At 42.4% G+C, this 12,495-nt stretch overlaps 1 protein-coding gene across 1 annotated transcript in view; it reads right to left on the bottom strand.

Annotated features, from left to right (window-relative positions):
• Positions 1–12,495, bottom strand: part of M1AP (meiosis 1 associated protein) — a 103,196-nt gene that overhangs the window by 6,098 nt on the left and 84,603 nt on the right. Inside the window, exon 7 of the mRNA XM_050754331.1 lies at positions 11,576–11,717. Within this exon, the coding sequence (XP_050610288.1) occupies positions 11,576–11,717 (142 nt within the window). The remainder of the gene's footprint in view (positions 1–11,575; positions 11,718–12,495) is intronic.

Raw genomic sequence — 12,495 nt, 5'->3', positions numbered from 1 at the left:
TGGTAGCTTTTCAACAAAAACCACAAAACTCCAGGAAATATGGAGTTAGAACTATTATAATCATCTCAAACTGTGTCCTCTTACTGGGGGTGATCGTTAGTTACATCTGGTACAAACCATAACAACCTCCCTGCTACATAAGATGGAAGAAAACACAATGAGTTCTGGCTACTCTTATATGAAAAGTTGAGACAAATAAAAAAATAGGAAAGGCAAAGCAGGGGAAAAGATTTTCAGAGAAAGAGGAGTATCAGTGTCTTGGGGAAGACAAATAGAAAGAGACACAGTGAGACAGAAAATACTTGCTGTACCATTAGAGTTAGACCCCAGCGGGGAGGTGCTGGGGTGGTCATAGGGGAGGCTCTGCACTTTGAAGCAGTGTCATCATTCTGTGCAGTGTGGAGCTCTGAGGAGGTCTGGTAGGCACAGCAAATGGTAGAAAACCTGTTAACATCTCCAAGAAAAACAGGTATGTACCATTCCTGTGGTTGCTGACCTTTGTGGGGTAGGACTTGACTGATAATTCGGGAGGCATGATGCATCCTCATTAGAAGGTTTCAGGGGTGGGGCAGATGATTTGGGCATGGGAAAATTAGTCATAATCATAATTACAAACTTTAATGGAATGCTTATCAGGCACCAGGTACTGTGCCAAGAGCTTTATGCATGCCTTCAGAAGTTCATGCTTGCTTAGTGCTTTGCTTCTATCTAGAGATGTGCTGTCTTCCTGAAGAACAAATTCAAATGTGCAGGAAAGTCAGCTTGATGCTTAGAATCCATCACACTGGGAATAAATGGTATAGAAATCATGGTGTGTGTGTATGTGGGTGGGCGGGGGGGAACTGCCACTGCTCTGAGGACATGGCCTGTTTAAGCCTGGAAGGGATAGTAACCAGGAAGTTTCAGGGGACTCCATTTCAGTTGGCTTAAGTAACTTCTGATGGGGCTCAGGGGCTCAGGATTTGGATTATTAGTATTGTTTTAAATCTTCTATTTTTACATTGATTCCTGCATTTGCTTGTGAATTTTTTGTCTATTAAGAATTTATTGGCCGGTCACGGTGCCTCACGCCTGTAATCCCAGCACTTTAGAAGGACGAGGTGGGCGGATCACCTGAGGTCCGGAGTTCGAGACCAGCCTGACCAACATGGAGAAACCCCGTCTCCACTAAAAATACAAAATTAGCTGGGCATGGTGGTGCATGTCTGTAATCCCAGCTACTCCGGAGGCTGAGGCAGGAGAATGGCTTGAACCTGGGAGGCGGAGATTGCTGTTGGCCGAGATGGTGCCATTGCATTCCACAGCTAACCTCATACGTGGTGGTGAAAGAGTGGATTCTCTGCCTGTATCATCAGAAACAAGGCAGAGATGTCTGCTCTTGCTACTTCTATTCAGTATTGTCCTGGGAGGTGTGTTGAAGACCAGAAGGCCATTTCCCACATTTTCTGACCTGTTTTAAGCTCCTTGGATTTTGGGTATGATTCTAGGGGGAGAGGCACCCATAAAGATATTGAGTGTGTCAACATCCTGGCCCTTGGGAACCAATGTTTTCTAAATTTGATTTAGAAAAAATATAGTAATGTGACATTTCTCATATCAGAGAGCTATGGTGCAAAAGGTCTAGATAGATGTGGCAACAAGTACATGGGTGTGGAAAGGCAAGAAAGATGAATGGAGACAGGCTGTGGTGGAGGCAAGAAAGGCTTCGTAGTGAAATTATTTAAGCAGCATCTAGAAAAAAATGAGTAGATACTTGTCAGGTGGACAGAGGCAAGAGGAAGGGAACAGCATGAAAAAAGGTGTGGAGGTGTGAAACAGTTCAGCATATTTGGAGAACATTCAGTCATTTATTAGTGTGGCTGGGGTGGAGGATGTGAGGGGCGTAGGTGAAAGATGAAGCAAGAGAAACAAAGCTGGGTCACAGGAAGCCCACTGACTCATGCTAGGCTGCTGTTCTAGCACCTGTCCATCCCCTGACCCGCCCAGATGCTACACTCTAACCTCATTCTGTTCTCGAATGGCTCCTGACCTGCCATCACCCCACTCTCAGCTTGGATTCTTGGTCTTGAGTCTTCGCCTATTTAACCAAGGACTTTCCGTTTCCCCACCCAGTTATAGCCCAACTGGCTCATTGCCTGTGTACTTAGACTCCTGCTGAACACATCATGGCTTGAATCCTGTAACTTCTGTGGCCAATTAGGGCAGACATGGACTGCAAAGCTCTGGAATGTGTCTCCAGAGACTCTGACATTTTAAGTAGGAAACTGAAAGACCTAGGTGGTATTTTCATTTCTTTTTCTAGCTCACACAGATATGACTTTGTAATTGAAATGAGGATGTGGAAAGTGAGTCACTAGCTACATAACTAGGACTATACAGCAAGATTTGGTAATAGAAATGATATTTTCCTGGCAATGGATAGATTGATCTCATAAAGACTTGGAAAAAATTAATTTTATTTATATATTTATTTCCTACCACATTCCACAAAACAGCTACGCCAGTTTAGAAAAATGGAACAGCATAAAAAGATAAAATAAATAATTATGGGGACTGGGCAAAAGAAAAATAAAATAGGGCAATAAAACAGCCAGGATTAGATAAGCTCACAGAAATACAAACCACCCACTTTTGCTAGAAGGGAGCCCCATAGCTTTTCCTGATATAAAATGTGGGTGAAGCTGTCTGTGGCTTATTGAGTAGTGAATATATTTCAGAGCACTCCTGCAATCAATATGCTGATAAATTTCACGGAGCTGTAGAGTGGTGTAGAGTTTGGGGCCTGAAGCCAGCCTTTCAATCCCAACTCTACCATTTACTCTCTGGGCCTCAGTTTCCTCATCTGTAAAACAGGGATAATAATTCTTACTTCAGAGAATGGTTATGGGGATAAAATAAGTTAGTAGCTGTGAAGTGTTTAGAACTGTGTCAGGTACATGGTAAGCACCATGAAGTGTTAACTTTTCAAAATTAAAAATACATTTAATTATGAATGTTTATTTAACTTGGTTAAATTAAAAATACTTGAATAATTCTTAGATATAGATCTATAAAAGCTCCAAAGAATGCTGCCAAAACACATAGCTCTCTTGTGGTCTGTATTAATCTAAGAGTGACATTTATGGGAGTGGTGGACAATACATATTTTTCAGAAAAGACTGGGAAAAGTCTTGCCTATCTGATGAAGTGATCATTTTCCGAGGAAAAGCAAGGAAATACCTGAATACAGCAAAATAATCTATGAGGAAGACAGAAAAAATTTTCAAGTGAAAAATCAGGGAATGAAACAACAAGGCTGTGATTGACGAAGGCTTAGAGTATGTGTAAAATGTAATTTGAAAAGTTGCACAACATTTATAGTCGATGAGGACTGGTGGGTTGGCACTAATCATTACGACTTAATTATGGCAATGTGAACTCTGTTCAGAAGAACTGCTCAAAAAAAAAAAAAAAAAAAAAAAAAGCGCAAGTGAAGAGGCAGTGGTTGAATAAACTGAGCTATACCCACACTTGTAAGGAAATCCACGAGCCTGAAAATGAAAATATGGTGAAGCCAGCCAAATGGCTAAGGGGAACTTAGAAGATGTGCTGTATGTCTGAACAGATAGCAAAGGGGGAATAAATGAGCATTTAATAAACATCTACTTCTGCATCTAAGTGGGTTGGAGTGGCCAGAGGCAGACTGGTTCTCCTGCCTAGAACAATCAGAAAAGCTGGATAATTTGTTGGAAGGCATTAAGGAGTTGCTGAGGCAATGAGATCTAGAGGTATCTAAGTCTCTAGAGAAGGAAGAGTCCACAGAGATGAGGGAATTATTGCAGCTGCTTATACCCTGGGAGTATATGTTGATTCTGGGACAGAGGGCATGCTGGTAGTGGTGGCTGGAGGAGCTGAAAATCCAAGACTTCCACCTGTGGAGGCAAGTATAGGAGAACAGAGAAACTAGCAGATTTTTTGGTGGAGCCTTGGTGGTGGGAAGGGATGGGAATCAAGTTAATTTTCCCCCAAACACATTTGCCAAATATTAGGGCTGCATGGAGCAAAAGGCAAAAACACTTAAGGAGAAAGATTCCAAAAAGTAGAATGTTTGAGCAGACTTGGGCGCCAGTGATTAGAGGTGGGACCTTCCAAAGGGAGGGGATACACATAATACACCAGGCTTTCAGTGGAAAACTCTGGAGGGCCAGGAACAAACCCTGGATAGATTGAGCATTAGCAGGACTGCAGCCCAGCCTTGACTCAGCACAGTTTCTAGTGAAACAGGATGCTCAGCCACCACTCTATCTGCCTAGTGTGGGAAGGGTGAGCCCTCTCTAGAGAAAGCTAACACCAGCTGGAGTCTCTACAATTTATTTATATATGTTATTGCCAGGTGTGACAAAAGACATGTGCCACATGTCTGAACACCAAGAGAAAAAAGAGACAATAGAAACAAATACATAAGTGATCCAGGTATTGGGGTTAGGTGACAAGAACCTTAAAATTACCATGATTAGTATATTTAAGAAATTAGGGCCAGGCGCGGTGGCTCATGCCTGTAATCCCAGCACTTTGGGAGGCCAAGGTGGGCGGATCATGAGGTCAGGAGATCGAGACCATCCTGGCTAACACGGTGAAACCCCGTCTCTACTAAAAGTACAAAAAATTAGCCGGGTGTGGTGGCAGGCGCCTGTAGTCCCAGCTACTTAGGAGGCTGAGGCAGGAGAAAGGAGTGAACCTAGGATGTGGAGCTTGCAGTGAGCCGAGATCACACGACTGCACTCTAGCTTAAGCAACAGTGCAAGACTCTGTCTAAAAAAAAAAAGAAAAGAAAAGAAAAAAAAAGAAATTAGATGAAAATATGGAGAATTTCTTCAGAGAATTAGAATCTACAAAAATAGAAACAAAAGGAAACTGTAGAACTGCTAGCCAACCACTGTGTGGAAATCATGTGCTAGACATGTGCTGGGTGCTTTACACACCCAATATTTAATCATCTTAAAAACCACATGAGGTATATTTTATTGTCTATATTTTATATGTGATGGGACAATAGTTACCAATGTGTGTGTCATGCACCTTCTCCCTTACTCTACTTTTTTTTTCTTTTTTTTTTTGAGATGGAGTCTCACTCTGTCACCCAGGCTGCCAGGCTGGAGTGCAATGGCGTGATCTCGGCTCACTGCAACCTCCGCCTCCTCGGTTCAAGTGATTCTCGTGCTTCAGCCTCCCAAGTAGCTGGGATTACAGGTATGCACCACTACCACCAGCTAATTTTTACATTTTTAGTAGAGATGAGGTTTCACCATGTTGGCCAGGCTGGTCTTGAACTCCTAACCTCAGTTGATCTGCCTGCCTCTGCCTCCCAAAGTGCTGGGATTAGAGGTGTGAGTCACCGTGCCCGGCCCTCCCTCACTCTACTTCTATTGATTAAAGAAGAAGCTTTATCAGCTTTAGTTCTTAGTATTTTAAATAGGTAGAAGGAGACAGGACCTGAGAGAGAGGAGGACTACATTATGTCAGAGAGGCTAAGTCAATTTATAATATATGGCTAAGAGAGGGAGGAAGAGGATTGAGAGAGAACAGGGACTGAGGAGGTAGAGATATTTTGTGTATGTGTATGTGTGTGTGTGTGTGTATGTATACCTGTGTGTGTGAAACGTTCTAGGAACAGCTTCAGGTTAGAGATAATTGGGTGGGGGAAGAATATTTGAGAAATGTCATCATGGGTTATGAACTAGATCCTCTTTGCTGTCCTTTGAATACACAAATCACTTTAAAATTTACTTTTGGGCCTCCGATAGTGCTTCCATATATGCCATTTGTGCAGAGACTAAGCCACATAGGGGCCATTACATTTGTTAGGGTTACAAATAGATAAATACCCCAATGCTTAGTGAGGGTAGGCAAGTTGCCTAAGTTCACACAGTTGGAAAATGAAAAAAGCTGTCAGGAACCTAAGGCCATGTGATTCCACAATCCAGGATTTTCCTGGACAATACAAATTATATTTTACTACAACATATTAGAAAACTGCCTTGCCTTGACTCCTCCAAAAAGAGAAGTAAGAACGGGGGAATTTCTACTGTGGGCCTAAATTTGACCAAAGCCTAGGAATTGGTTAGTAAAGTGGGGGAGTGGTAGAAAAGGCACTATGTCAATCTGGAGTTTGGGTAGTCAAATTATATCTTTGACTTTAATCTCAAACATAGGATCATATACTTAAAAACCTACTTGAAATATGCTTTTCTCCAAAAAGAAACAGCATACAAATGTCTAATGACAAGTGGAAGAAACTGGAGGGCTCTCATTCAAGAAGTACCACTTGAGCTTGGTCTTTCAGGATAGGGTAAGATTTGAACACACAGAAATGAGAGAAAGGTCAACATGAACAAAGGCTCAAAGGCGGAAAAATTTAAGGTTTTTATATTAATTTGATTGGAGTGTATGGTTAACGAAGGGGAATAATGGGAGATAAGGTGGGACCTTGAATATTAGGCTAAGGAATATGGACTTTATGGATGAACAATGGTAAGCCACAAAGTATTTTTAAGCTGAGTAGTGGCAGAATCAGTGCTGAATAGACTAATCAAAAGATTAATCTGTTGGCATTATGCGAAGTGGACTAGGAATGGGAAGCACTAAAAGCATTGAGACAAGTTGAGAGATTATTGCAGTATTAAAGGAAAGGTTAAAAGGGCTTGAACTAGGATAGTGATAACAGATGCTATAGGGATACAATAAGCAAGGTGTAATATGTGATTGAATATTGATAACATAGAAAAACATGTGATAGGGGAATGCTTCAAGGAAATTAAGCTGGTGCCAATGTGCAGGGAAAACCAGAAGAGAGAGAGATTGGAGGCAGGGAAGCCTGTTAGGAGTTTACTGAAGAAGTCCTGGTGAGACAAGCAGTGGGAACAGGAAGTAAAGGAGAGTTAACAACTCATGTTATGAGTGGAAAATTGATGTGACTTAGTGATGAAGTAGGTGTAAAGGGTGAGATGGCTGAAAGTGACTGAGGTTTCAAGCCTGGGTGACTAGACAATGGCGGTGCTGCTATTAACAGAAAGGCAGAAGTTAGAACGAGAACTTGGCTGGGGGGGAACATCACAATGAAAAACAGAAAGCAAGAGAGTTAAATAGGGAGCTGACTTGAAGTCAGATTTTAAAAGAACATATGAAAAAGGTATATGAAAGAATAAAAAACCAAAGATGGAGTTAAAGAAGCATGGCAAACTTGTAAAAATAGGCTTAGGAGGTTAAAACCCTAAATAAATCTTTTTTTTTTTTTAATTGTAACCAAATGTGTGATTTATTTTGGGAAGAAAATAATTAAAACTGAGGCCTTTTTCCAAAAAAGGGGAGAAATAACAATAGCAGATAGTACCCTGAAAACCCTAAATAAATCTTGTCACACTTAAAAATATTTGTGTTGAATTAATGAGCTGAAGTTTGTGAAAAGTTTGTACTCTATAACATACTGCCATTCAGGATTTTTGCTGCTTGGAGAAAATGTCATGTGAAAAGCAAGAAGGAAGAGGCATTTAAACACTGTTTTGCAGCCAGGCGCGGTGGCTCACGCGTGTAATCCCAGCACTTTGGGAGGCTGAGGTGGGCAGATCAACTGAGGTTGGGAGTTCGTGACCAGCCTGACCAACATGGAGAAACCCTGTCTCTACTAAAAATACAAAATTAGCTGGGCGTAGTGGTACATGCTTGTAATCCCAGCTACTCGGGAGGCTGAGGCAGGAGAATTGCTTGAACCCAGGAGGTGAAGGTTGTGGTGAGCCGAGATCGCGCCATTGCACTCCAGCCTCGGCAACAAGAGTGAAACTCTCTCAAAAAAACAAAAAACAAACAAACAAAAAAACTGTTTTGCTTCTCTCTTTTCCAGAATAGGAGAGTGATCTTTAATCTAGAGGAGGTGGACCAAACAGAGTAAAGAGAACAGCAGTACAAGATGGGTAAGCAGCTGTTATGAGTACTGTGCCATTTTAAGTGAGTTCAGCTCCGCTGAAGTACAGAAGCATAGGGTGTAAGCGAAGGGAGAATTAGCTTCAGTGTTATAGTCTGTATTTATCTGGCTACATCCAGAGTAGGGAGTTCAGCAAATAAGTTAAAAACATGGGCTTTGTAGTCAACAGAACTATGTTCAAATTCTTTTTAAATTTTCTTTCTTTTTTTTCCCCCTCAGACAGGGTCTCCCTCTGTCACCCAGAGTGCAGCGGTGCAATCGTGGGTCACTGCAGCCTTGAACTCCTGCGCTCAGGCGAGCCTTCCACCTCAGACTCCCGAGTAGCTGGGACTACAGGCATGAGTCACTGCTCCTGGCTAATTTCTTAATTTTTAATAAAGACAGGGTTTCACTCTGTTTCTCAGGCTAGTCTTGAATTCCTGGGCACAAGTTATCCTTCTGCCTTGGCCTCCTAAAGTGCTCGGATTACATGTATGAGCTAGGTCCTCAAATTCTGACAAGACTACTTTGGCAGCCGTGTGACCTTTGGTAACTCACTTGGTCTTTTTAGGCCTCAGCCTCCTGCATCTGCAAAAGTTGGGATAACAATCCCTACTTCACAGAGTATTGTGAGGATTAAATGAGGTAAAGTATGCAAAACACCTGGTTAAGTGACTACCACTTAGTAAATGCTCCAAAATATGGGTATCTACTAGTGACAGGTCAACTACATCCCTGTCCTTTTCCATGAAAGAAGACTAATAAAGAGGTCTCAGCCGGGCGCGGTGGCTCACGCCTGTAATCCCAGCACTTTGGGAGGCCAAGGCGGGCAGATCCTGAGGTCAGGAGATCGAGACCATCCTGGCTAACACGGTGAAACCCTGTCTCTACTAAAAATACAAAAAATTAGCCGGGCGTGGTGGCGGGCGCCTGTAGTCCCAGCTACTCGGGAGGCTGAGGAGGGAGAATGGCGTGAACCCGGGAGGCGGAGCTTGCAGTGAGCCGAGATCATGCCACAGAACTCCAGCCTGGGCGACAGAGCCAGACTCTGTCCCCTCAAAAAAAAAAAAAAAGAAGAGGTCTCTTCATCCCTACAACAGTGCTTGGCACACAGTGGTCAGTAAATATTTGATAAATAGATAGATAGATAAATGCAGATCCTCAGACCCTGAGTTTAGTGGCAGGGAGACTCTAATCTTGTGTAGGTAAGCCAGGATGGAAGGGAATACTTTTTCCTATCCTTATTATTACTTTTTTTTTTTTTTTTTTTTTTGAAACAGAGTTTCACACTGTTGCCCAGGCTGGAGTGCAGTGGCACAATCTCGGCTCACAGCAACCTCTGCCTCCCAGGTTCAAGCGATTCTCCTGCATCAGCCTCCCAAGTAGCAGGGATTACAGGTGCCTGCCACCACGCCCAGCTAATTTTTTATCTTGTTTTATTTTTAGTAGAGATGGGGTTTCGTTATGTCGGCCAGGTTGGTCTCGAATGCCTGACTTTGTGATCCACCCACCTTGGCCTCCCAAAGTGCTGGGATTACAGGCGTGAGCCACCATGCCCGGCCTATTATAACTATTTTTTGAGACAGGGTCTTGCTCTGTCACCCAGGCTGGAGTGCAGTGGTGCGCTCTTGGCTCACTGCAACCTCCGCCTCCCAGGTTCAAGTGATTTTTATGTCTCAGCCTCCGGAGTAGCTGGGATTACAGGGGCGTGCCACTATGCCTAGCTACGTTTTGTATTTTTAGTAGCGATGGGATTTCACCATGTTGGCCAGGCTGGTCTTGAACTCCTGGCTTCAAGTGATCCACCTGCCTTGGACTCCCAAAATGCTGAGATTACAGGCGTGAGTCACCACACCAGGTTATAGTTCCTATAACTTTTCCCCTACTTAGGACATTTGAGTTGTTTCCAATTTTTCGCCATTGTAAATAACACTAAGATGAACATGCTGGTACATATCTTCGCTCCCTTTCCTGACTGTTTTCTTGGGCTACATTCCCAGCAAAAGGAAAGGGTATCATTTTCCAGAAAATTTACACCCTCTCTAGCAGTGTATTAAAATGTCAGTGTATGTTTAAAATATCAAATACTGTAAGAATGTATTGAAGCCACCTGGGAGAAATTCTTCCCAAGTGATGTATCATCTCAGATTCTGAGGAACTGGGTGGAGTAAATAGTGAACTGAGCTGTCGGGCACTAACAGTTACAACGGCTCGGTTGTCTCTGCTCTGCAAAGACAGGAGATGGGTGTTCTTCAGACAGGAAACAGGAACTCAGTGGGCGGACCTAAAGGGGAGTGTGGGCTTTGAAACAGGAAAAAAAGAAGTCTGCTTCTGATAGTGAAAGAGATGCATTGCTGTGCTGTCCTCATCATCCTACTAGGTCAAACCTTCATTCTATATCTGTCTTTGCATTCTATTTGCAGTTGTTTTAATTTTGCTAAGTGTTGTGTTAGTTTCATGTGACTGCTTTTATTTTTTCCATTTCAGGGAATGACATCCATCTAGTTCAAGTCAGAAACTGGGCAGTTATTTGATACTTCCTGTTTCTCACTCTCTATATCCAATCTCTCAAACAAGTTCTGACAATCCTGTCTCTGAAATATTTCTACACTTGGTCATAGCCAAAAGGCCAAGAAACAATTCTAAAATATTTCTCTAATTGGTTTGCTCATCTCATCTTGACTTGCAATGTTCTAGTCCGAATCACCACTGTCTCTTGCCTAGACTACTGCAATACCCTCCTATCTCATTTTCATGTTTCCATTTTTGCTTCTGCAAGTTCATTTCCAAATTTCTGCCCAAGTAATATTTTAAAAACTTAAATAGATAATGTTATTTCTCATGATTTGTTTCCTTAAGTCCAAATCCTTAATTTGGCCTACAAAGCTTTGCATGATTTGACCCCTGCTCACCTCTCTAACCCTACCTTTTGTCACTCTCTCCCTTCCTCCCTGTTTCAGTCACAATGGCTTTTCTGTTCTTGATTTTTCTCTCAGCTCTTTCCAGCCTTAGGGTCTTTGCACATGCCTTTCCCTACACCTGGAATGCTCTTCCTGCCACCCTTCACCTGGTTAATTCTCACTTATCTTGTAGGTCTTAGTTTAAATGTCACTTTTATAGACAGGCTTTCTTATAGCAGCCTCTTCCTTTATAAACTTCTCATAATTAAGAATATATACATTTCTGTTTCTTCCATTGGAGAGTGGGTTTCTTGAGGTCATAGTTAATGTCTTTTAGGTCACTACAGAATACATATCTAGGGCTTGACACAATGTCTGGCACAGACTAAGTGCTCTTCATTTAAATGAACCATAATGTCTATCACAGTGTTAGGAAGGAAGTAGGTTTTAAAATACAGGTACTTATGGAAAATTCCCTGTTGCCATTTAAATGTTAAGCTTACAAATAGGGAATTTTCAAGTTTAGTGTTGTATAACTGAATTCAGGAATTATTCTCTATAGCATGAAACCAACAAAAGGCAAGTCATATTTACTCCAAATTTCAGAGTATATCCAGTTTTTTCTGTCCTCTTGAGGGTTGAGGCAGATTTAGGATTGGGCAGAGTTAGTTAGCTGCTTTTCTGTGGTTGGTACTTTAAAAATGATTCTTCTTTTTCACCTGGGGACATGGGTACTCACCAGCAGGCTGTGACACAAAGCATGGAAATGTTGCTGATTTGTCTCTAGCTCATCCCAGTCCAGCTGCCAACAGCTTGTAGGTCTGAGGATGAATGGGAGTCCATATGTCAATGACTCACAGAGCCCGCTAGATTTTAAAGCCCTAGGAAGAGATAATTACAGTGAAAGACTCCTTAGTGATATCTGGAACCTCTACCTAGATCCACTTCAATTCAGCTTAACTCTAAGATGCTACTGTGAAAGCTTTTAAATTAGTGTCTGTGAACTATCCATCTTTGTATGGCCAGCATCTAGCATAGTATCTAGCACACAGAAGATCGTCAAAGTTCAGGAACCTTTGCATGGGCACAGTGGTAGCAACTGGGAAGAGTTGAAGTGGACTCTGCCATCATTGCTAATTCATTGTGTGTGTGTGTGCTTTTTTTTTTTTCTTCAAGATAAGGGCTTGCTCTGTTACCCAGGCTGGAGTGCAGTGGTCCGATTATAACTCACTGCAGCCTTGAACTCTTAGGCTCAAGCGATCCTCCTGCCTCAGCTTCCCAGAGTGGCTGGGATTACAGGCATGAGCCACCATGCCTGGCCTGCTAATTCTCTTCTACAATTGGTTCTCCTGGAAGAAGGAATTCTAGTAGTTAGAGAAATGGGAGGGGGCAGGGGTAGATCCTATGTACCACTTACTCCTTGAAGGTTGGATCTCTGTCCTGATGCTTAAACAAAGTAGTTATTCAGTAAACATTTACTGAATGGATAAACACCTTTCTAATGAGTCAAAAGAAAAACAATCCTCATGCAGACCTCAGCATGTTCTACTGTAGCGCTTCTCCCACCATCTGCACATTTAGCCTCCACATGCTGAGTAGCCTGTCTTTGCTTCCTCATGCCGTAGCTGTAACTGCTACTTTGGAACTGACTCTTGCCTG

Source organism: Macaca thibetana, chromosome 13 (genome assembly GCF_024542745.1).
Source record: "Macaca thibetana thibetana isolate TM-01 chromosome 13, ASM2454274v1, whole genome shotgun sequence".
NCBI lineage: Eukaryota > Metazoa > Chordata > Mammalia > Primates > Cercopithecidae > Macaca > Macaca thibetana.
This window is presented reverse-complemented; position numbering and strand designations above follow the sequence as displayed.